This window comes from Brassica napus, chromosome C1 (assembly GCF_020379485.1).
Source record: "Brassica napus cultivar Da-Ae chromosome C1, Da-Ae, whole genome shotgun sequence".
NCBI classification, from domain to species: domain Eukaryota; kingdom Viridiplantae; phylum Streptophyta; class Magnoliopsida; order Brassicales; family Brassicaceae; genus Brassica; species Brassica napus.
Genome location: NC_063444.1, coordinates 49,545,216 through 49,570,593, shown reverse-complemented (window position 1 = coordinate 49,570,593; position 25,378 = coordinate 49,545,216). Strand labels below are relative to the sequence as shown.

General features: G+C 35.4%; 5 protein-coding genes and 1 long non-coding RNA gene across 7 annotated transcripts; 3 read left to right on the top strand and 3 right to left on the bottom strand.

Annotated features, from left to right (window-relative positions):
• Positions 1-5: 5 nt before the first annotated feature.
• LOC125580409 (TOM1-like protein 8) lies at positions 6-6,370 on the top strand. Of its 2 annotated transcripts, none has more exons than XM_048744815.1 (10): positions 6-1,280; positions 1,513-1,591; positions 1,782-1,880; positions 1,977-2,090; positions 2,191-2,339; positions 2,440-2,521; positions 2,590-2,675; positions 2,750-2,914; positions 3,029-3,423; positions 3,687-6,370. In XM_048744815.1, exons 1-10 carry the CDS (start codon positions 1,180-1,182, stop codon positions 4,301-4,303), a joined length of 1,887 nt encoding a protein of 628 aa, XP_048600772.1. In that variant the 5' UTR covers positions 6-1,179; the 3' UTR covers positions 4,304-6,370. The 2 variants fall into 2 exon arrangements, with proteins under 2 accessions (XP_048600772.1, XP_048600771.1); XM_048744814.1 differs by having other exon boundaries at positions 3,026-3,423.
• Positions 4,455-8,008, bottom strand: LOC111199459. The gene is made up of 2 exons (XR_007318141.1): positions 5,068-8,008; positions 4,455-4,788 (listed from the first exon to the last, which is right to left on the bottom strand). It is a non-coding gene; the product is annotated as an uncharacterized LOC111199459 (long non-coding RNA).
• A 1,283-nt stretch (positions 8,009-9,291) lies between these two features.
• On the bottom strand, positions 9,292-11,892 carry LOC125580408 (probable L-type lectin-domain containing receptor kinase VI.1). Its single transcript, XM_048744813.1, has one exon. The coding sequence runs from the start codon at positions 11,612-11,614 to the stop codon at positions 9,467-9,469; it is 2,148 nt and encodes a 715-aa protein (XP_048600770.1). The 5' UTR covers positions 11,615-11,892; the 3' UTR covers positions 9,292-9,466.
• A 2,299-nt stretch (positions 11,893-14,191) lies between these two features.
• On the top strand, positions 14,192-15,620 carry LOC125580412 (kinetochore protein SPC24 homolog). Its single transcript, XM_048744820.1, has 5 exons — positions 14,192-14,593; positions 14,673-14,817; positions 14,891-14,992; positions 15,069-15,142; positions 15,227-15,620. Exons 1-5 carry the CDS (start codon positions 14,416-14,418, stop codon positions 15,334-15,336), a joined length of 609 nt encoding a protein of 202 aa, XP_048600777.1. The 5' UTR covers positions 14,192-14,415; the 3' UTR covers positions 15,337-15,620.
• A 397-nt stretch (positions 15,621-16,017) lies between these two features.
• Positions 16,018-18,305, bottom strand: LOC125580411 (dnaJ homolog subfamily B member 13-like). The gene is made up of 3 exons (XM_048744819.1): positions 18,041-18,305; positions 17,222-17,625; positions 16,018-16,682 (listed from the first exon to the last, which is right to left on the bottom strand). Exons 1-3 carry the CDS (start codon positions 18,203-18,205, stop codon positions 16,241-16,243), a joined length of 1,011 nt encoding a protein of 336 aa, XP_048600776.1. The 5' UTR covers positions 18,206-18,305; the 3' UTR covers positions 16,018-16,240.
• Positions 18,306-20,240: 1,935 nt separating this feature from the next.
• On the top strand, positions 20,241-24,923 carry LOC125580410 (pyruvate decarboxylase 1-like). Its single transcript, XM_048744816.1, has 4 exons — positions 20,241-20,789; positions 22,871-23,034; positions 23,223-24,180; positions 24,266-24,923. Exons 1-4 carry the CDS (start codon positions 20,277-20,279, stop codon positions 24,434-24,436), a joined length of 1,806 nt encoding a protein of 601 aa, XP_048600773.1. The 5' UTR covers positions 20,241-20,276; the 3' UTR covers positions 24,437-24,923.
• Positions 24,924-25,378: the final 455 nt, after the last annotated feature.

The following is a 25,378-nucleotide window of genomic DNA, read 5'->3' as shown; positions in this document are numbered from 1 at the left end:
CTCGTCACGATTTTCATCATATACAATACTGTAATATATACCACTACAAATAATTTATTTTACAAAATAGAGATACATTCCATATTTCCATCCTATGACAGCTCCAACAAAGATTTTAAAATAACTACTTTTCAAAATACTTATGTAGTATGGCCTTTTATTACATCTGTTATTTTTCTTGAGTCTAAAAACTCATTTTAAGTCACTAGACATGGACGGTCTATTTTTCCTGACTATATATTTCACAAGAAAGTTTCGTTTCTAATTAATAATTTAATATAAAGTATACATCAAAATTGTAAAAAAAATCAAAGATTCCAGTAAAGCGACATCTCAGTCAAACTTGGAAAACTAATCCTATTTGCTTGTTCAATAAAAATAGGCAGTATCTAAATGGGGTTTTGTTTTCTGGTCAAATGGCTAATTAAGTTGTTGACCCTTACATATCTTCACCGTTCATTTAGATCACATTCATACGGTTGACATCTGGTCATCATTTTGGAAATTTAAAATAAATAATAAACAAAAGGAAAATTTTAGAAAAAGGTTAAGCACACGCGCTGCGCACGCGTGCGATGGAACTTTAAACGCAGTAATCGATAAACAGAGGACACGTGTGGAGGGTCCTTCTCAACCTTTTCATGACTCTTCTTCTACTTCACTGAATTTACAGTAGCCATATCGTCATCATCATATTTTTTTCCCTAAAATATTTGAATAGATTTTTTTTTTTGTAAACTGTGTTTTTGAAAAGATTATTCATCGTAATAAGTTTAGTTAACTTGCATGTATTGAGCGACGACCTCCAGGCGTGCAGCAGACAGATGTGAAGTTACTGATATCTCCGTGCATGTCGTCGTGGCGTTTCGTAATTTAACGAGTGATTAGCGTGTCGTTTTATGTAGAAAAAAATGGCATGGATTTCACACTAGAACCCGTTATTCAACCTAAGCCCAATATGGAAAACGTTTAAAGAACATATAAAAGGTCAATTAGTTCCTTAATCTTCTGCTTTAGTGTAGCAACAGTATTTACAAGTGTCGCCTTATTATTTCTGTTTACCAATCAAGAAGAGAACAAGTATTAGAAAGAAGTAAACGACTCCTATTAGTTAGAAAACCAAAAAAAAAAACACTCTTTAAGTTGGAGAAGTTTTGAAGGAGAGGAAAAAGCCAAGAGATGGTGCATCCTTTGGTTGATAGAGCCACAAGCGATATGCTTATTGGTCCTGACTGGGCCATGAACCTTGAGATATGTGACATGCTTAATCATGAGCCTGGGTAACACCCTTTTCAGTATTTACTGTTCCCATGATCTGTGATGAATCTGTGATCTAAAAGGAATCTCTTTTGTTGGGTTTGGCCTAACACGTTGAACGTATATGTCTCGGTTATGCATTTGTGTTGGTTATTGGATTTATGTATTGTTCACATTTAGATTTGATGCGTCTTGGTTCTATACCGAACTTTTTTGTTCTTTTGGCTTTTATGATAAGTGATTGTGTATATGTAGGCAATATAGAGAAGTTGTGAGTGGAGTAAAGAAAAGGCTCGCTAGTAGGACTACCAAGGTTCAGCTTTTGGCTCTTACTGTAAGTTCCATTTGCAATTTGTTTGAGGGCTCATGATTCATGTTTTCGGTTTGGTTTGGTTTGGTTTGGTTTGGTTTAGCGATTTGAAGAATTATGGATACAAATATAGACTTTAGATGAATACTTGTTATTCTTAGTTTAATATATTTCATGAGAAAATAAATATAAATTCGGATTGTTTTCATTGTAGTTGCTGGAGACAATGATCAACAATTGTGGGGAACTCATTCACATGCAACTTGCTGAAAAGGACATTCTTCATAAGATGGTGAAGATGGTCAAAAGGAAGGTTAATTAATCTTGATTCTTTGTAACCATTATTTTTTTCCGTTAACATTTATTTTGCGTGACACCAAACTTATTATGTTCTTTTTTACACTTATAGCCTAACATCCAAGTGAAGGAGAAGATATTGATACTTATAGATACTTGGCAAGAGAGCTTCTCAGGTCCTCAAGGAAGACATCCACAATATTATGCCGCATACCAAGAATTGTTGGTATGTTATCGTTTTGGCTGAAACATGCTCATTTAAATAGAACCGTTACATGTTTCAAATTCTAGGAAGATTTCGTTTAAATTCTTTATCTATTTTGCAGCGTGCAGGAATTGTATTCCCTCAAAGACCTCCTCAACCCACAGTTAGTTCAGGACAAACTGGTCCCTCGACAATGTATAATCAGAATGCTCGTAACGCTAGACAAGAAGCTAATGATACTTCCACAGAGTCAGAGTTTCCTACTTTGAGGTGTTTATCTTTAATTATTGCCCCTTGTTTTATAAGAATACTGAAAAATAATTAGAGATTATTTATAAAATAGCACTTTCTTTTTTGTTTTGTTTTGAAGTCTGACAGAAATTCAAAATGCAAAAGGGATTATGGATGTCTTAGCTGAAATGTTGAACGCAATAGATGAAAACAACAAAGAGGTATATAACAGTTTGGTAACATTGAATTAACCATTTGGATAATTTGTTTTTCTTTTACCCATTTGTAGGGACTTAAACAAGAGGTTGTTGTAGATCTTGTTAGCCAATGTCGCACCTATAAACAAAGAGTAGTACACCTTGTAAACTCTACATCGTAAGGACCTAAACTTTTACCTATATATATTGATGAATATATGATTTCTATACCCGTTTTGGTTCATGTTTCAGAGATGAATCGTTGCTTTGCCAAGGCCTAGCCTTAAATGATGATTTGCAACGGTTACTTGCGAAGCACGAATCCATCGCTTCTGGAAACCCTACGCCAGAAAAGGGAGAAAAATCTAAAAAACAAGTTGCTAAGGAGGCAAATCAGATCATAGATGTTGGATCAAGGTAAGAATCAGCTCCAGTTATGAAATGTTTTATTTCTCTAAGGAAGCATTTAGAAGAGGAAAGATACTTGTGCAGCAAGTTACATTCTAAAATGTTTTGAATTTTTTTCAGCAGTGAAACGAAAGATGGTAGTATTGTGGCTGTTGCACCAAATGGTCCAAAGATAGATCTTCTTAGTGGAGATGACTTTGAGACACCGAATGGAGAAAACTCACTGGCACTTGTTCCTCTTGGACCTGCACAACCAAGTAGTCCTGTACCAACACCAGATAACTCCATGGTCTTAATCGACATGTTATCAGATAATAACTGCGAAAGCTCTACTCCAACTTCGAGTCCACACTCGCATAATCAGATGGTGCCACAAAACTACTCAAATGGATTTGGACAAGGGTCATCTGGTCCTGTCTGGAATCTCCAAATTACCCAGCAACCATCTTCTCCTGCATACGGAAACCAAAACCAACCCTTTTCACCTACCTTTAGCCCGCCCATCTCACCGCACTATGGTATTCATCTAAAACTCTGCTTAATATCAGTGTTTTAAAGATCGGTTTATGCCCTGACTAGTGACTATGAGCAAAATGGTCATGAGCGAAACTATTTTCCTAAAACGATTAAAAAATCGGTTTAGGTGGTGTTTAAGCGCCAGCTTATGCGCTAATCATCTATAATACACCTAATTATAGCTTAATTTATTTTTTTGAAAATTGTTTAATATATAACCGTGTGCATTATCTGGGGCTAATCTTGATTGTCTTATTGCTATAAGGTGGACAAAACAACAATGTGTTAGCACTACCACCACCACCATGGGAAGCTCAATCTCCAAGCTCTAGTCCTCACTACTCTCCTACTCACCCGATGCAAGTGACTCAAGTTGTCATCACCACGCACACTCATCAACCGCTAGGTTACAACCCTCAAGGTGGCTCTCCTCACGCTTTCAACAACAACCCTCAAGGTGGCTCTCCTTATGCTATCAACAACAACAATAATAACATGTTCGGTATGCTTCCCCCTCCAATGACAGGAGGCCACATGCAACCCTTAGGCCATCACAATCCTGCTGCCATGTACGGAGGCTATGGAGGACAGCCTCAGCCACCACAACAGTATTTTGGAGAACAACAAATGTACGGAGGCTACGGGGGACAACCTCAGCCACCTCAAGAGCATCTTGTAGAACAACAAATGTATGGAATGTCACTTCAAGACAATGGAGCCAACAATGCCAACCCCTACCAAGTGTCTTCTCATTCTTCGGGTTTTAATTATCAGCAACCAATGATGAAACCTGTGAACAAGAAACCAGAGGACAAGTTGTTTGGAGATCTTGTTGAACTCTCCAAGTCAAAGAAACCTACCGAACGAGCCGGTAGTATGTAAAACCCCACTGTTTCACCATTTTTCATAGAGTTTTCAATTTTAATGTTGACTTTATACATTTTCTTAGAAAATAATTCTGAAAATTTTCTTTTGTCGCGAAAAGTGAATAATATCATCATTTTCATTGGATATATTGTTGTTATTTCAGCTGGATGAAAATGCAAACTGATTGAGATTAACTTGAACAAAAAACAACATACAAGTGAAAACATCACACAACTTTTTTAATGTACTATCCTTTGTGATAATATCAATGAATGCTAACTTTTTTTTCCCACCATGACCTTTACCATTTCTTTACACATGAAACAAATTGGGAAAAAAAAAGATAAACACACAAAAGAAAGAATGCAATAGGGTTGGGTTGGGAAAATGGTTCAACCTATCCAAGCCTCGATTCTAGCACACGGAGATATATTTATAACATCGGGCGGATCAACAGTAATGTTCAAACACAAAACCAGAGCTACACATCCTGTTTTCATCTGCAAAGACGACGAATCAAAGTCAGCAAAGAACATGAGATTTGCAAGAATTCCCCTAGCAAACAGATCCAATAATTGTTTCTAAACAGACATTGGGATTGAAGTAAAAAAAAAAACGTGCGTCTTGGTGCCATTTTTTGAACTTATGTTGCATCATTTAAGGTTCGTCTCCAAAACAAAAAGCTAAAATAACCTTCCTCAGCTAACATCACCCAACCTAGTAGGTAACAATAGCACTAAACAGAAACACTAATACACAAGCTAATCTACCATACGTACAGCTAAACCACTAATCCACAAGCTAATCACTCCAGTCCTAGCTTAATCGTTCTTATTGGGAGAGAATCGGAGATAAATTGGGAAGCCAGATCAATCAACGGCGGCGCAGGAGCAGAGAATCCAGCTCGACACAACTCACCCCCTCGGAGAAACCCTAAGGACGTGGAACGATGACGGCGATTGAGACGCACGCTGAGGCGCGTAATCTTTCCGTTCCCTTATAGTTTTACCCTCTCGAGATTAATTACATTAATTACAGAATTAAACGGCCTATGAGAGTAAATGTAAGATTAATGTATAATTTAAAATAAAATATATAAATTTTAAAATTTGAATGAACTTTTGCAAAGATTTAAAAAGTTCAAGTAGACCGAGCATGACAAACCTGGTCTAATTACTAGTGTACAGGGCCGGTCCTGGGCAAAACCTAACGAAACACTGGCCTTAGACCCTTAAAATTTTGGAAAAAATTACATAGAAAAAAGCTCCTAAAATTTTTTTTTAGGCCTCCAAATTTACTAAAAGAAATTTTTAGCTGAAATTTTTTAAAAACCGCCTACGGCCCCGTAAATCTCAGGGCCGGCCCTGCGAGTGTATGATCCTTACATCCGAGTTTTAATATAATTTCTGTGTGACTTGTAGTTTCAGTACATAGTAACGAGACAGAGTTACTACTACATGATTCATGAATGTGTTTTCATGAGCTAAGTAGTTACGTCATTACGCGAGTTGTCTATAATTAAATCCATAAACTCTTTCAACCTTGACTTGTTGACTGTGTGTTGTGGCTTTTTTTTTTACCCGTGATTGCATCGTTCAGCTACTTGGTTTAATTTGCAATTGTCCCATTAAATAATCATTTAAGGGCATGAACATAAAGCGAACTGTTCATATGTTTGAATAAAATCAAAGGCCAAGACATAAAGCGAACTGTTCATATGTTTGAATAAAATCAAAGGCCAAATCAAAAGTCAGCTGAAGAGATCACACCTCTCTCTCTCTCTCTCTCTCTCTTATAAACTTCTGAATCTCAGTTTGAGAAACACACAGAATTTCGATGATGAGGAAGACGCTGAGCATACTTGAAGAGCTCATTTGCGTGCTGATGAGTCTAGCCTCAGCGATCACGATAGCTCTCCGGACGTCGCCTTCTTTCTCCGCCCCAACTTCCACCACCTCCTCGCCTTCGATGACCAACCGTATCACCTTCGCCCCACAGTTTTTTCTTTGAAATTTCACTATTATCATCATATGTATGTTATTGTGTATATACCACTCAAAAACAAACATATCGACTTACCTATTGTAAATTACGTGATACATTTGAGAACTAAAACCGAATTGTATCATTTATAGCAAAATACCCATATAAAAATACATGTATAACCACTTAGAGAATCAGATGATCATGATTCATGAGTGATCAAATTCAACAAAATCTACTGTGGATTGGTTTTTACGGTTGTAGTTCGGATCAGTTCGTTTATGATGGAATATACATTAAAAAGTTTGAAGGAGAGTTTACATTATGGTTTTGGTTAAGTTTTTTTTTTTCTATACAATTTTGACAAAACTCTTTTCTTCGTTTTTATTATTGATCAGCCTTTATTTGACTATTGAATGTATCTAACTGACCTTTCATTTGATCCATTAATTGGAGAGTCTCCATTCGGGAAAGAGTTTTTAAGTCAAGGTCTGACAAATTCAACTTCTAGCGACTAGCATCAATACTTTTCCTCTCACACCCCCGATGACTAAAAACACACAAGATAAAAGAGAAGATTTTAACATACGAGTGATTATGAGAGGAATGATTCTGAAGACGTTCCCGTAGAAGCCTCCTTTACCCATGAACTCTCCCATTTCTTTATAGTAAAACATAAATATTCAAATGCAAGTATAAAAACATAGAGGATAAAATGATCATGATTCATAGGTTATTTTTATGGTTATAGTTAGGATCATTTATTTATAACGGAATATTTAAATGTTCGAAAGAATTTACATTATACTGTATATGGTTTCGATTATGTTCTGATTTCTAAAAAACAGTTTGACCAAACTTATTCTCGTTTTATCGAGCTTGCTTTAACTATTGAATGTATCTAACCTTTCATTTGATCCATTAAATGGAGTCTCTGTTCTTAAAAACATTTTTTTTTACTTTTAATAATCTTTGACAAACTCTTAGCTTATAAGCAAATTATATTGTCTAATTGCGTAACTTATAAAAGTCATTACATTATCTTTTAACCAAATTATTACTCCTTCCGTTTCGTAAAAAATGACTTTGACATTTTTCACACAGATTAAAAAAATGATTGAAATGCATTAAAGTTCTTATTAATTACACATATTCAACCAATAACATTTGATATAAATGAAATTATTTATAAAATCAATGTATTTGTAATTAATTTTAAGCTGAAAATTGCATTGAAATTCTAAAATGACATTTTTTTGTAACAAGAAAAAGAAAACTAAAATGACACTTAATATGAAAGAGAGAGATAATCTTTTAACTACCTCATTATCCATTTTGGAAAAATGGAGTGTCCAAGAAATGAACTTGTTTGGAATATGATAGTACTTGTTTTGCTACCTACTCTTAACTAATTCCAGTTTTCTCTTTCATCTAGGTCCTAATGGTATCTACACTTAGGCTATGAAGATGAATATGAAGAATGATACTAGTGAGTGAGAGATGAAAGTTTGGAATATTTCACATTTCAAGTCGTTTGAAATGAATCTATGAGTTCGTTAATAACTGAGAATTGTTGTGTAATCCCACTTTTGCCTTATGATTTACTTGCAAAAGTTTGGTCTGTTATTCTTTATCAGAGACACATCCATATTTGATAAATCAGATTGAAATAACCTAAACGTATATTTTAATTGATATTATTATACATGTAAAAATAATCAAAACGATGTCAAATTTTTAGACTATTTGTATGTTTTTATAACGTAATTTGTGGAATCTATATGTCCTTGCTTTGTTGAAAATGTCCTATTGTTTAATGAGATAAATATGGTTGTCTTTTTCTGTAGTCAAAATCCATGAATCATAAGTAATTACTTTGTTGGAAATGTGTCTATGGTACCATTGTCTAAAGTGGTCCTTTCAAATGGGTTACTCGTATGATACATGCAGTAAAGGAAATTACATTAAGAAAATCTACAATTAAATTAAAACATTTCTACAAATTGTGTATATGATAGTTGATCATATCACCACCGTCCTCGTCATCTCTTTCTTGTTTTTGCTTCATCTACAAGAATTTCATTGTTTTAACCTCGCATGGATCCGGAGATGTTACTGTGCTGCCTGCTTCAGCCTCATCCGCCTCCCGTCCTCCATTGGAGTGACTCTACTCTGAGCCCTCTCACACTCTCACCTCTACGATCACTCTCTCGCTATGACCCACTCTCTATGATCATCACTTTGGTTTCAAAACTTTTGTATTGCTTTGTGTCTAGATAGTAGATATTTATTTATCCCTTTTATTTTTGGCATGATTATTTTTCATTTTAAGAAAACAAACAAAATATCTTAAAATAGCACATAAATGACAATAAGCTTTATTGAAATTATTTCATTTTCATGTCCATAAATAGTTTAAATAATGAGATCAATACATGTCCAATTTTTTTATACAAAGATTACTTTAGATTAAAAAAAATGGACACACTTTTAATTATTTCTCATCCTTCTGCCATTTAGACTCGGACATCATAACATCCTAACAGTACACTAAGCTCTTTCTCAAAATGCATGCTTAAGCTTTATGGCAGCTAAAATATCCATGGATACAATGTTTAACTCATGTATCTTCCCTTAAGCTTTTGTCCTCCTAAAAAGATACTTGTTTTTGTCAAAAAAAAAATATTTACTTGCAGATATTCTCTAAATAAGTAAAATTACATTACATAAGTAATTGAACATAAAAAATTTCTGAAAATTTGTATATATGATAGTATTAGTACATATTTCTTTCTCTCTATAATTTATGGCATGATTAATATTTTTTCAAGAAAACAAACAAAATATCTTAAAATAGCACATAAATGCATTTATTTTAATTTTTGACATTATTTATATTAGCAAAACATCATTTAAATTTTGACTTATTTTGTGTTTTTAAGTAACTGTCTTTGACAAACTCAACTCTTAATCCTATCACATGATTAGTAAAACACAGAAGAGAAGACAGAAGATTTCAATAGAAGAAACAAAAAATAATAATTTTTTGAAGTATCTTTAATTTGTATCAGTAAAAAAAAAGTATCTTTAGTTTGTACAGGAACTTGAAACCAAACTTATGCTGCAGCCAACGGTAATATCTAACATCTGTTTACATTCACATAAGCAAGTTATGTACGAATTTGCTATGGTTAACTATCTACCATTACCGAGAGAGCCCGTAGAAACCTCCGTGGAAAACGAAAACGTAGTCGAGCTCGAGGCTATATCAGATGACACATTACATACAACATTCGCCCTAAGATGATCTCTAGAAGAATCTGAAAACCCCAAGTTTCCATCAATCTCCGGAAGATCCTCGTCACCGTTCAAATATCTAATCACTTTCCTCATCGTTGGCCGAGCCGTTGGTTTCTGATGGCAACATAACAACCCCACAACGAGAGCTAGCTTCGCCTCTCTACCATTGAAACTAGACCCGAGTTTCTGATCAACCGCGCGAAGCACTCCACCGTTCGTGTGAAAGTCCATAACCCAATCAGCTAAAAAGAAGTTCTCGGTATTCGTCGGCCTCCTCCCACACACGATCTCCAACAGCAAAACGCCAAACGCGAAAACGTCAGACGCGGTCGAGCCTTTCCCGTTGCGCGTGAGCTCAGGCGCCATGTACCCTAACGTCCCAACGACCTTAGTTGTCTGCGTTAGCGTTCCGCGTTCGTAAAGCCTCGCGAGTCCAAAGTCTCCCAGCTTAGCGTTCATCTCCGCGTCCACGAGAACGTTACTCGCTTTCACGTCTCTGTGTATCACGACCTGCTCCCACTCCTCGTGGAGATACAACAGCCCCGAGGCGACTCCCTTAATGATCTCGAAACGCTCCTCCCACGTCAAAACGACGCCGTTTCGCCTCGGCTTTGCGCACAGCAGTGAGTCTAAGCTACCGTTGGGGATATAATCGTAAACCAACAAGAGGTCTTTCTTGTGTTTGCACCATCCTTGAAGGTTCACTAGGTTCTTGTGGCTTAACCTACCTAAGCTCTCAATCTCGGCTACAAACTCTCTAAAACCTTGTTGGCTTGTTTGAGTTATCTTCTTGACCGCGACAGGCCCCAAAGAAGGTAAGTTTCCTCTGTACACGACCCCGAACCCTCCCGAGCCGATGATCTCACTCTCTTTGAATCTCTTAGTTGCTAAGTAGAGATCTTTGTAATTAAACCTATGAGGATAATCAATCTCCCAATCCTCTAACGCCTCTCCTTCTTCGATCCGCCTCTTGTACATAACGAATACAAACAGCAACGCAAGGAGGAACAGCGTGACGATCGATAGAGATGCAATCAAGGCTACGACTGGAGAGTCGTAACCTTTCTTGCTGCTCACGTTTGGAGGCGAACGAGGGAGGAGAGAGACATTAAGCCAGCTAGAAACTGGACTCTCTCCACATGAGCTGGCGAAACTCCAACCCATCACGTAGTGAGCGCTAGACTGGCCTTTGCCAGTCGCGGAGGTGAACCCCACGTACACCTCCTCCTTCGTCACGATCTGCGACAAGTTCAAAACTTGTCGCGAGATCATAGGCGTCTCGGGTTTGAACCCGATTCGCGTAGGATAGACTGTAACGTTTAGACTGTCGGTTGGTCCGTCGTAGTCCAGATGAGCTTGGATCGGTTCGCCGCTCTCTAGCTGAAAATCCTCTTTTCGATCATCCGTGTCGTGGTAAATGACCGGCTCCTGTACGGCGGAGGAGAGGTTGTTGAAGTCGAGGCCGACGTGGTTTCCTCTCCTGTCGTCTCCGTCTTTGAACCCTTGCACCGTGTCGAACTCCACGGCGAAGACGTGGTTCGACGAATTTCCGTTGTTGGATCTGTTCAAAAGGCCTAGATACTGAGCTGACTCAGCTCCGGGACGGTTCGGGGTGGGTGAGAGCGTGAATGTGAAGCCGAAACCGCCGTTTCCTGGACTAGATGGAATTATGACGAAGACGAAAGATGTGCTGAAGGAACATAGTTTGTTGGATGATCCGTCACGGAGTCTGATTGGTTTGCGGTAAAACGCTGTTCCGGTCACGTTGTGGTCCCGGTTAGTTAGTCTGAGTAGACCATCGGTTTCTTGGATCGTCGCAGCTTGTTCGGTTTGAATTTCGGTTTGGTTTCCTCTGAAACCAAGGAAAGTGAACTTTGTTGTTGTGGAGGCGTCAGCAAGAACGTTTGATGATAGAAAGAGCAGGAACATGAGTGTTTCTATGGATCTTCTTGCTATGCCCATTGAGAATCTTGAGCTTTCTTGACTTTGATGATGGTATGAAGTAAGAGATCTTTTTAAGGCATACGCAAATTTCAAGAGCATGGACTTATGCTTTAGATGCCGGAATATTAGAAATGTTAAAAGTCAAGGTCTTTCGGACAATGTGTGTGGTCTGTTATTTCGAGTCATTTGTGTGGAGGAGATGAAATGACCTTCAAATCAATTTCCATGAATTTGAGTTATTAATGTGGACAAAACGAAACTATTAAGACAGACAGAATATTACGCGGTTCTGACTTATGGTTGGAAGTCAAAAGAGAGCACTAAGGTGGTGCATTCAATTTATCATTGGAAGTCATTTGATTTTTGTTAAAAAAAGTTGCTAAGTTGATTGAACTGAAAATTTATGATAATTTTAGTTAAATCACCCTTAAGGCCTTAACTATCAAATATGAGATTTTATTTTAACTAATAAGGTGGTGGATTCAATTTATCATTGAAAGTCATTTGATTTTTTGTAAAAAAAATTAAATTGAGATGAATTGAAAAAAAAAAAAAATTTAGTTAAATCATCTTGAACCATGAGATTTGAGATTTTACCTTTTAACTAATAAATTTCAACCAAACACTCTACAAATATTATAAAATTTTCAAAATTCAAAAACAAAATTAGTAGCGGTAGATTTAAAAGTAGTATATCAAATTTATTTATTTATCTATGCTATTAAAAGGGAAATTTTTTTCAAAAATCTATTTATGCAAGGTTGGTGGACCCTTTCATTATACTTAATTTTTTTGGTCTTACCATATATTTTTGTAACATTACGTTAATTATATTATACCATATATATACCCGTTTTTTACTCTAACAAAAAAATCAATAACATTACACCATATATTTACAGATTACTAAAACACTATACCAAAACTATATCAATCCTATTGGCCACCAATGACTTCTAAACATGTCCCATTACGATTATAACATGACTATCTATCCTAATATACAAAAAAAACTATATCATTCAACTGACCTACGAACTATGAAACGTTACACTCCATTTTGCCATTGATCAGACTGTTTTTTTTAAATGAAAAAGCTCCTTGGATGTCTCGAGTTGACCTTACATGTCTTCTCTTCCTGAAGCAAAAATACAAGATGTCAAAACTCTTATTCAAATGTCACTTATTCAAAAATCAAACATGACTTTGTTAAAGACCTAGACCACCATAGTTTTGACACAATCATACCACATTCTTCATCACATTGTCTGTTATACAATCATACTCTGACATTCAAATACATCAAAACATTACATCACATATACATATTATTGAAGCAGTTACATATTATTTAAACCATAAGATTGGTTGATAATTACAAATTTAAAATTAAAACATTAATCGTAACAATATGTTAACAAAAAAAATATATTGTGAATATGCTAAGTAGATATATTCTAAGATTTTTTATGTTAATAATATACTAGAGATAAGATTATCAAAACAAAAAACAAAAAATAATTATCTTACTTGGTCTACAAGTTTATTTATTATGACACTAATACATCATTTTCCTTATTTCTATCAACCAAAATACCAAAACAATTCTACTTATATTTTTTACCAAGATTTTCTGTAACAATAGATTTGACTCATTTTATAATTTATATATGATAATTTGGGATTTTCGGTTCAAATCGGGTGTATAAATTAAAATATTTAATAATTTTGATAATTTTTAAATTTAGGTATCCATTTGATTCTAGGTTCGGTGTTAAAATTTTGGTCTTAGAGATATATGATCTGCTTGGTTATTTATAACATTCAATTCTATTTTACTTTTCATTTTCTTTTTTTTTGTATGATCCAGATCGCGGTTTCGGATAAATGTGTCCAGACTTATACACAAACTTATATAGAAATTAAAAAAAATTATTTAATTTCGAAAACAAACCTGCGCTTCCCAGACGCGGATCAAAATCTAGTTTATATTATTAAAACGAAGTACATTTTACAAATAAACTTCTTTTCATGATTAATATTACACTTTTTGCCATTGGAAATAACATTGCTCTTTCAATCAATCGTTAATGTCATTTTCCTAATTTAACATCACAAAATAAAAGCCCATTCGATATACTTACGTAACTTACCAATAATCATTGGTTTCCTCTTAAACCGTTTATTTGATAGAGAGATCCAATTATCATTTTTATTGTGGACAAAACGAAACTATTAAGACAAAAATATTACGCGGTTCTGACTTATAGTTGGAAGTCAAAAGAGAGCACTAAGGTGGTGTATGATAATTTTTAAAAAAGTTTCTAAGATGATTGAACTGAAAATTTATGATAATTTTAGTTAAATCATCCTTAACTATCAAATATGAGATTTTATTTTTAACTAATAAACTCTAACCAAACACTCTAAAAACAATTAGAAGAATCTTAAAATTCACAAAAAAAATTAATAACAGTATATTTTTAAGTAATTTATCAAATATTAAATTTAATAACACTGAATTTGAGAAAAAAAAAACCAATGTTCAAATAATAATGAATTTGTCATTTAAATACACCCCTAAACCGGAGTGCATTGATCATAAATTAAGTTGGCCCATTCCGAAAAGATGGGCTGGGCCCATATTCTTTAAAGCAAATAGTAAAAGCACAGTGTAATCAAATTAAACTGATTCTTTCAAGTGAAATTCGAAAATCAAAAATCAAAATTTCAGATCTTTCCTCTCATCTTCTCCCTCCTCTCCTCTCTTCTCTTCTCGAGCCAAGAGGCGAAAGTCACGTACTCGCAACTTCGATTTCAAGAATCTCCAATTCTCCTGGTGAGGGTTTAGAGAGCTCTGAGAATCTAAAAGCTTAGGGCTTTACCGCCCGTATCAAAAAATGGGGAACCTTTCGGAGAGCTTCGACATCGAAGATCTGATGTCATACGGCGACGACTTGATCAGCTTACTGAACGCCAAGAACGGGTTCGAGGTAGTATCGCAAAGCTTCGAGGACTTGAAAGCTCTCCGCTTTGTTTGCGACGAGGATTTCAATCAGACTCAGAGATCTATCCAAGGTCAGTTCTTTTCGATCTGGGTCTCTAGAGAAACTTCGAAAGACATAAACTTTACAGTGATTTGACTTCATAAATGCAGACTGTAAGAAGAAGCTCGTTGCTTGCAAGAAGAAAACAGAGGAAGCTTATTCAGATGTTTCGCGTGGAGACGACGACGTTGAGCGTCTTCAGAGAGAGCTTGAGGAAGAGATGGAGCTAGAGTGCAAGCTCAAAGACGAGCTTAGATAAGTATTAGTTTAGTTTCAGTCAAGTATTGGTTCAGACAGTGTCATGAAAAGTCTTTGTTCTTGTCAATACAGTAGTCGCTGAGGAACTCAAAGACTTGAATGCACAGTGGGCGTATGTTGATGAGCAAAGGCAATCTATTAAGAGAAAAGAGCGGGACGACTTGAGAGCTGAGTAAGATCCACAAAACCAGTTTCCTCTTCTGAGTGTTGTGTTTTTTTTTTCAATCTTTTTTGTGTTACATCTGCAGGAAAATGCTCTCTATGTATGCTTCTGTTACAAAAGTTATACCAGACGTTGAGGATCCATCAAAGATCTCAGGCTGTATCCTTTTCTTTAAGAGTCTCATTCCTTTTTTTTTTATTCCTTTGAGTGTTTTGTATCCTTGATTTATATATATTTATTTAGATATGGTTGATCGCGAGAAGAAGGTAATTGAGAAGTTCCAGTTTGAGACAAATAAGATGACGGCTTATGAGACATGCAACAGTATCTGGAGCATCATTAACAAGCAATAGACAGACGTGGTGGCACGCACGAGTTCAGTTGTTTGATGTGTCTGAATAGATTTGGTTTTAGCTTAGCAACCAAAAACATTCGTACCACCCCATCTACGGTCCCTTGGATGTAAACCCATCCTGATTAGTTTTTCGTTGGCCTTTTGTAATTTGATTATGAATCTTCTTCTCCTGTAATACCATCATCATCGCGCAGTGTACCTGTAAAATCATCTCTCTTGTTGTGCCATTTTCTTGATAAATCTTGGTGTGTAGATTGATGCAAATTCCGGATTGTTTGTACATATTACAAAGGGTGAATCAGTGCTTCAGCTGCTATTGCCTAGCTTCTCCGTCGAACTATGTAACCTGCTTATTGTATCCACTGAATCACTGAACCTATTCGGTTTTGCAATTTTTCTATCACATTATTGTCTTGTGCTGGGTAGATTTTTAACGTGGTCTGGTTTAGATAGAAGTTATGTTGGTAGAGAACAATGGCAGAGATGTTTCATAAGGTTGGTGGAACAAACAGACAAAAAGTTCTGACAAAATGATTCTTTAGGAATTTTTTTTTTTTGGCTCAACAACAGCTTTATAGAATATAACTTAGGGACAAAGGACGTAAACTTCTCTTTCGCTATTCTAACTGCTGACTTTAGGAATCTTTTTGTTGAGCTTTGTATATAAAACACAAAAAAATTTATAAAACTCTTTAAGCAAATTAAGAACCTAAACTTAGTTCTTTTTATTCAGTCTAATAACAACTTATAAGCAAACAAAAAAATAAAAAAAAAACTAAAACCCAAAACCAAAAGCTGTGTTGAGAAACCTAACTGCCAGGTGAAAGCTACATAGTTAATGATTTCACAAACCACTCACACCTGAAACCCCAAATGTAGCAGACAGAGTACAGAGACATCATCTAACAAGACGAAAACATCCGTTTGATTCCAGACTTCTGCTCTGTCGTTAGCCTCGAAGGGAACTTAACATTGAACTTGATCCTCAAGTTTCCCTTTTTCGACGGGTCTTTAGGGATAGGCATGCCTTCTCCTTTCACAACCTCTTCATAAGAAGGGCTGATAACGTTGTTGACCGGAACCGTTAGCGTTCTCCCATCCAAAGTCGTGACCTGAGCGGTGTACCCCGTGAGCGCTTCCACGAGAGGGATCTTCTGCGTGATCACAAGGTCGTTCCCGTCTCTCTTGAACACAGCGTGCGGCTTCTCGTCGACTATGAATACGAGATCTGACGGTATGATTCCTCTCTGCTCGTTTCCTTTCTCGGGGAATGTTATCTTTGTCCCTTTCTTCCATCCTGGTTTGATCTCTATCGTTAAGATCTCTTCAACCGTTGTCGGTCTCCTGCATTGTAACAAAGAATTCATTTTTTCTTTAACTTGCATTACTGATTTCAATAACTTAGAAGCTACAAAAATAACCAGTGTTCTAAAAATCGGTTTAGACAGCGGCTAGTCGCCTTGTATAAAAACAATTTTTCCAGAATGATTCTAGGCGTTCAAAAAATCTGTCTAGGCGCTAAAAAAATTGGTCTAGACGCCTAAATCGAGTCTAAAAGAAATAATTTTTCCCGAATGATTTAAAAAAAATCTGTCTGGGCATTCAAAAAATCGGTCTAGGTACCCGACTAAACAATAATCTTCTAAGCATTGAAAAGTAACTCGTTAAATCCTCAAAAGTTCAACTCGGACTCGCTCAAGTACTAAGTCAAGTGCTTAACAACTCAAGTAAAAGAGGATTCACATAACTCAATGTTCATGAGTCCAACAGAGTCTATCCAATGGCTAAATGTTAATGAGTAGTTTCTAGCATTACATCTCCATCTATCTATCTATCCAGGTAACTTCTTAAACTTCAATGCATAGCAATGTTGAAGAAAGTACCAGCTAGAATCAAGAACGTCCCTCGAGATCTTCATCTTCTTAGTGATACCTTTATACAAATCCTCCAAACTACAAGGAAGCTGTCTCTCTATAGGAGCAGCTTTCCTCGGTGGAGCAGCATTAGAGGTTTCTCCTGCAGCGGACCTGTAAGACGAGAAAACGTCTTCAGCGAACCTAAACCCACCACCAGGGGGACCTGCACCGCGCGGGTCGCCATTAAAGGGTCTCGAGAAGCCAAAGAACTCAGAGAAGATGTCGTCAGCGCTTCTACCGTTGAACCGGAACGAAGCCCCTCTGTCTGAACCACCAGGAAACCCGCCGGGACCAGGAGGCGGAGCCTGTCTGTTTAGACCTTCTTCTCCGTACTGATCGTAGATTGCTCGCTTCTGAGGATCGCTTAGTACCTAAGATCAATGCAACCAATCAGAACAGATCATTAACACTTTTGTCCTCAAAAAGTGTTGTGATTTGGTAACTAAAGAGCTGCTCAAACTCAAATTCCGACAAAGATTGAGACTTTCAATGGAAAAAAGACAAAACACGAATCAAAACTATCATAAGAACAGATCACTAACACTTTTGTCCACACAAAGTTTTGTCCTTTGGTAACTAAAGAGCTGCTCAAATTCAAATTCCGACAAAAAGACTAGAACTTTCAATGGAAAACGAACGAAACACGAATCAAAACATCATAAGCACATATCACTAACATAAACTCAAATTCAAATTCCGACAAAGATTGGAACTTTCAATGGAAAACGAAAACGGGTTTCGTCGCATATGGATTTTAAACTCGAGTTGTGTAAGAGAATTTTTTACATCGTAAGCTTCGGAGATCTGTTTGAATTTGGCTTCTGCTTCTTTTTTGTTGTTAGGGTTCTTGTCGGGATGCCACTTCATGGCGAGTTTGCGATAAGCTTTCTTCAAATCTTCATCTTTAGCGCTTCGATCAACTTGAAGTAACTTGTAATAATCGACCCCCATTGAATCGAATCTTCACTCGATTCGCTCTTCGTTCTCACAACTCGTGATCTTCTTCAATTAAAACTCAACGATCATGCCCTACTACCGGTTTAGATTTATCTTCGAGCGGTTCTTCTATTTGATCTTAGGCGGTTTGACTATAAGAATCGTTGGGCCGATCACGCTTCCTAAGAAATGGATCCATTTGGGATACATTGGGCTTTAGACGGGCCGCAACAGACAATGACGAATATACCCTCCTTGTTGGAGTGTAGCGCTGATCGTCTGCGGTTTATCACTGACTTTGGTTTATGATTCGGTTTACTATTGATTTGAGATTTAACGGTTCAAAGTCTTTAGACAGTAACGTCTTGCCGCATAGTTCTGGACCTTCCGGTGTTTTATTACCTGAAGATTGTCAATTGAAAGGAGACACCCGCATAAAGTAAACCGAGAGACAAAACACTATAAGCAAACACTTATATTTAGAATTTCTTTTAAACAATCTATTACAAGATTTGGTTAATTCGGCTTTTACACGTCTAGTGTTAATACCCTAACACACGCCACTAAAAGATTTCTAAGCTATTACGCTTATGTATCTCTTCCGTCAAGTACTTCATCAACTGCTTCAGCACGATCAAAACAACACTCAAGAGTTTTTCTCTCTCTATAAAATCAGTCTTTGTGTCTCTGTCTATCCTGACGATTCTCAAAGCTATTTTATCATTAACTCCACGTTTTTCTATGTCTTTTCTCTAAGGCATCACGAATATAGACATCTTCCGTAATAATAAGTGCAACTTGTCTTCTCTTGGAATGCACTTATTCCTCTTTCCTTAAGTCATAAACTTGTTCCTCAAGTTTATTTATTTTTTCAATATCTCCAAAATACACCCTTGCTCTCCAGGTCAATACGATTCCAGCTCAGCATCTTGATTCCACATGGTCTTCACCACTCAAGATAACGTCTGCTTCATCAACTAATTCAGAGCAAACATCTTAAATCTTCAAAAATTTCTTTCATAAGTTGTCTCAATCATTCTGCTTCGGAAAGCTTCGCTCCAAACTTAATTGGATGATGATCGATGCATTAACCAACAAACAAAAACAAATATTGTTTTGACAAATAAGACACATGCTCTAAACAGAGAATGCCTCGAGCAATTAAAACACTTTCCAAAAAACCAATATAACACACACCATTGGATAGAGTAAAGAGGAAGAAGACCCGCAACTATTCTAGTCCTTTACTCATAACCCATGTACTAAAAATCGGGCGTCTAGCCACCTAATCGCTAGGCATCATTCATCCGCCTCGATTTATACCAAATCGGTCTAAAAAATCTGTTGTTCGATTTTTGTCCGCCTAGACCGCTTAACCGCCTAGGCGGTTAAGCGGTTATCTATTTTTTATTATTTTTTTATTTTATTTTTTTAATAATATTTTTTATCTATTTATTTGATTTAAAATTTGATAAATATAATTTATATTCATAATTTTGATGAAATTACACTATATTAAGTTTATATATTTTATTTGTGTATTTATACAGTCCTGAACATTGAAATGTATTAATGTTATGCACAATTAAAGATTAACATGTTTTATAACATATTAAACAATCTAAAAATTCCGCCCCGTATAATTTCTGCTTAGTTCCCGATTTTTTCGCTAGGTGTTAGGCCTAACCCGACCACCTGACTAGCGCTTAGCGTGTTCCCGAACATGGCTCATAAGTCATAACCAATACGATACAGAGAGATAGAGAGAATATTTTATTATTATATATTATAAACTCTGTAGCATAATAATTCTGAAATGTCTGATGGTTAACACAAACAGAGACATACATTTCTACTTCTTTATTTTTTTTCTTTTCTACATTTCTACTTTCAGATTTGCGATAAAAAATAACTTTTATTTTCTATATTTGGTATTCAGTATTGGTCAACAAACCTCAACAGAAACTTTTACCACAATGCAACGGAAGCGGAAATGGAGATCACTAGACCATATATAACCCTTCCGGTTTCTGAGCACCAAGAAACTTCAAAACATTCTCTAATAATAGTGTCTGAAACAATTCTAATGGACACTATAGTTGGATCACTTGACACGTGTAAACCGGAGAACGGCGACGTCATCAGACCCAACGGTCCCGTTCGATCCGCACCACGCTCCGTCGTCAGCGACTCTTCCAGCGCAACTCTCGGTCGACATTTAGCTCATCGTCTCGTCGAGATCGGCGTCAACCATGTCTTCTCAGTTCCCGGCGACTTCAATCTCGCGTTGCTTGACCATCTCATAGCCGAGCCGGGTCTCAATCTCATTGGCTGCTGCAACGAGCTTAACGCTGGCTACGCGGCAGATGGCTACGCTAGATCACGCGGTGTTGGCGCTTGTGTTGTCACTTTCACCGTAGGAGGACTCAGCGTCATAAACGCTATTGCGGGAGCTTACAGCGAGAATCTGCCGTTGATATGTATCGTCGGAGGTCCGAACTCAAACGACTACGGTACTAACAGGATTCTTCATCACACCATTGGCTTATCTGATTTCAGACAAGAACTTACATGTTTCGAGGCTGTGACTTGCTATCAGGTAAATCAAAAACCAAAACATGACACTAGGTTTTAATCAATGTTCAAACATGATTAGGCGGATTATTGATATATTTTCTACATTTTATATTTATATTAGATATTTTTGTTTTTATGTTTATTATAAAACTATTTTGATAAATTATAAAACAAGTAGATATACGAAAAATGAAATTAGCAAAATTTATGGATTTACACTAATATCTATATTATTAAAATATAAGTACCCATTTGAAAATGTTCTTACTTCATTAATTAAACTCCCTTTTTTTTGCTTGTCTTTTTCAGTTGCATTTATGAAATATCCTAAAATGAATAAAACTGTATAATTTATTACTTGTCTTTTCAGTTACATTAATGAAATATGTTTAAATGAATTTAAACTTCCTATTTTATTGTTTGTCATTTTCAGTTACCTTAATGAAATATCCTTAAATAAATTTGGACATAATGTCATTTAATCAACCAAAAAAATTCATGAGTTATCCATACGTGCATAATTTTAATAATGGAGATTTTTAAAAACATGTATCATTAAAATGTTACCTAAAACATGCAGCACTAATATATAACATGCATCAATAAAACTAGAATTTGACTCACACAATTGTACGGATATTATTTTCAGTTGATTAAATTTAAAAATAATTATTTATTCAAAAAATATTTAAGAATGGCTATGTTTTTAAAAATTATATGGTATTATTTGCTCATAACTCATTTGTCATTTGATAAATTGTTAGAAAGAAAATTTTAGCATAATATAACTCAGTTGTCAGTTGCTAAATTTATGGTTTTTATTTATATTTTTTATTATTTAATTATAATATTTTCATTTTATATTTGAAAGATAAATGAATTTTATTTCAAACAATATTTTTGTAAATGTATTTTTTAAAAAATAATCAATTAAAATTGTTATTATCATTGAATATCATTATTTTTGACATAATTTGAGTTTTCATTTACATCAAAACTTATCATATTTTAGGATAATTTTAATTTAAAATGTAATTTTCATATTTTTCAAAAAAAATTCTAAAAATATTTTTTAAAATATTTTGTTATAATTGTTTAAAAAATATTGAGTTGCATTTCAAATAAAAAGGTAAAGATATTAAAAATATTCTAATTAAAATATGTAAAATTTAATATAGTTTTAAGGAAATGGTCAAAATAAAAAAAAAATTACATATAAAATAATCATGATTTTTGTTAACTTGACGGATCATTATTTATATGATATCGCACACGAAAGAAATTTTTTTTTAAAAAAAATTATCTAATTAACTCTATACTCATTTTTTTTTAATTTTTATATGATATCACAAATTCGTAAAAAAATAGATAGTTTAAGATGCAAAAAAAAATATTTACATAATGAATATAATATGAACGAATATTACAAATACATCATTTAATAAAATAAATAATTAAAAACTGAAAATTTATATCCGCGCTGGCACGCGGATCAGGGTCTAGTTATTGCTTTATTAAACAACTTTAGACTGATTTCAACAGATTAAAAATGATGTAAACCAATTTAAATTCATAAATCCAATTTAAGAAATTGTTTTGGTTATAGCAGATTTGCCGGCTAAACTAATTTTTAGAACATTGGTTTTAACCGAACATTGGTTATTTCAGTGACGTGTTCCTTAAGTTTCCTCATTGATATATTTTCTACATTTTATATTTATATTAGGTCTTTTTGTTTTTATGTTTATTATAAAACTATTTTGATAAATTATAAAACAAGTAGATATACGAAAAATGAAATTAGGAAAATTTATGGATTTACACTAATATTATTGCTTTATTAAACAGCTTTAGACTGATTTCAACAGATTAAAAACCAATTTAAATTGCATAAATCCAATTTAAGAAATTGTTTTGGTTATAGCAGATTTTCCAGCTAAACCGATTTTTAGAACAATGGTTTTAACCGATCACTCGCGGTTATTTCAGTGACGTGTTCCTTAAGTTTCCTCCTTGTAATCAAAACCACTAAATTTCTTGAAACCATGAATTGTTGCAATGTGATTGAAACATAATCATTTGTTATTATGATTTGTTCCTCAGGCTGTGGTGAATAACTTGGAAGACGCACATGAACAGATAGACAAGGCTGTATCGATGGCTTTGAGTGAAAGCAAACCTGTGTACATCAGCATCAGCTGCAACTTGGCTGCAACTCCTCATCCTACATTCAGAAGCGACCCCGTCCCATTTTCTCTTTCAACAAAGTATATTTTATAATAATTTCTCATCTACTAGTCAATGTTATTGTGTTAAAATGCATATTTAAACTAATGTTCAAGAAATCGTTAGATGGTAGTTGGTGGTAGTTAGACGCTTTATAGACGATTAGTGCGCCTAGATTCGTTTATACCAACTAAACCTATTCTTGAAACACTGATTTGGATCGCTGCAGATCGAGCAACAAGATGAGTCTAGAAGCAGCTGTGGAAGCAACCGTGGAGTTTCTCAACAAGGCTGTTAAACCCGTCTTGGTTGGTGGTCCAAAGATGCGTATGGCCAAAGCTTCTAAAGCTTTGGTCGAGCTAGCAGACGCTTCTGGCTACCCTTTAGCCGTGATGCCATCTGCAAAGGGTCTAGTTCCCGAGGACCACCCTCACTTCATAGGCACCTATTGGGGAGCTGTAAGCTCACCTTTTTGCGCAGAGATTGTTGAATCAGCAGACGCATATCTATTCGCGGGACCAATCTTTAACGACTACGCCTCAGTAGGCTACTCTCTTCTCATCAAGAAGGAGAAAGCAATCATCATACATCCTGATCGAGTCACCGTAGCCAACGGTCCAACCTTCGGATGCGTCCTAATGAGCGACTTCATGACCGAGCTGGCCAAACGTGTGAAACGGAACGAGACAGCTTACGAGAACTACCACAGGATCTTTCTCACTCAAGGGAAACCGTTAAAGTCCCAACCAAAGGAGCCTTTACGAGTCAACACAATGTTCCAACACGTTCAAACGATGCTGTCTAGCGAAACCGCGGTGATAGCGGAGACTGGTGATTCTTGGTTCAACTGCCAGAAACTAAAGCTGCCTAGAGGATGCAGCTACGAGTTCCAGATGCAGTACGGATCAATCGGGTGGTCGGTGGGAGCTACGTTAGGATACGCTCAAGCTCAACCCGAGAAACGAGTGTTAGCGTTTATTGGAGATGGAAGCTTTCAAGTGACGGCTCAGGAGGTTTCAACGATGATACGAAACGAGCAGAAGAGCATTATCTTCCTTGTAAATAACGGTGGCTATACCATTGAGGTTGAGATCCATGATGGACCTTATAACGTGATTAAAAATTGGAACTATACTGGGTTTGTTGATGCGATACATAACGGTAAAGGTACATGTTGGACTACTAAGGTGAGACACTGATAGAGACTTTTTCTTTGTTCCTATATAAACATGAGGCAGTTCAATTTGTAACTATTTGAGACTTGTGTTGAAGGTCACATGCGAAGAGGAGCTAGTAGAGGCTATTACGATAGCGAGTGAGGCTAAGAAGGATTGTTTATGTTTCATTGAAGTGATTCTTCATAAGGATGATACGAGCAAGGAGTTGCTTGAGTGGGGTTCACGTGTTTCAGCTGCCAATAGTCGTCCCCCGAATCATGACTAGACAACAACACAAGGCCTAATATCAGAAAATCTATAGGTTATTCAAATTAATTACTTTGTAGCTAAGTTAGGTTATTACTCCATCCGTTTTAAAAAAATAAGTATGTTTTAGAGTTTTCATAGTAAAAAGAACATTTTAAATTTTAATTATAAATGTATTGGTTTTTGTAATTAACAATTTCATAATGCCAATAAAAATACAATACCAACAGATTTTTTGAAGTTTATAATTTATTATATTATACTATTATTTGAGAAATGAATTTGCTTATTTGTCATGTTCTCCATGATTTTAGGCTGAATCATTAAACAATAAATTTGATTTATATTTGTTTGTTAACGTGATTTTCGTTATATTTTTATTTTTATTTTTATGATTCAGTTGCAAGAATAACTTGTATTTGTTATTTAAGTTGAAAATTTAATATTTTCTTGTTTTTATTTTTACTAAATATTTTTTGTTATCATTCACTTGCAAGAATAACTTTCAAAAGAGAATATTTTCAAAATATTTTTTTTTATTTACAACAAGTACCTTATATTTATGAAAATTTAAAATTTACTTTTATTTTTTCAAGAGTTTCAAAGAATTATAACTTTGTTTAAATTAAAATTTTCTTAAAAAACTATTATGTAAATAAAAATGTGATTCTATTATTTTTATAAAAGCTGCATTTTTCAAAATGTTTTGTCTTAGTTATAATTACACTACAAGAAAACAGCAGTATTCTGACGGACATTCCGACGGAAAATGAAATCCTCGGAATATACCGAGGAATTTCCGAGAAAATTCCGAGGAAACACAAAATTGGGGTTCCTCGGAATTTCCTCGGAATATACCGACGGAATTCCGAGGAAACCTCAGTCCGTCGGAATATTCCGAGGAACAATGTGTTCCTCGGAAAAAACCGATGAATTCCGAGGAAATATTATAGCCGTTGGA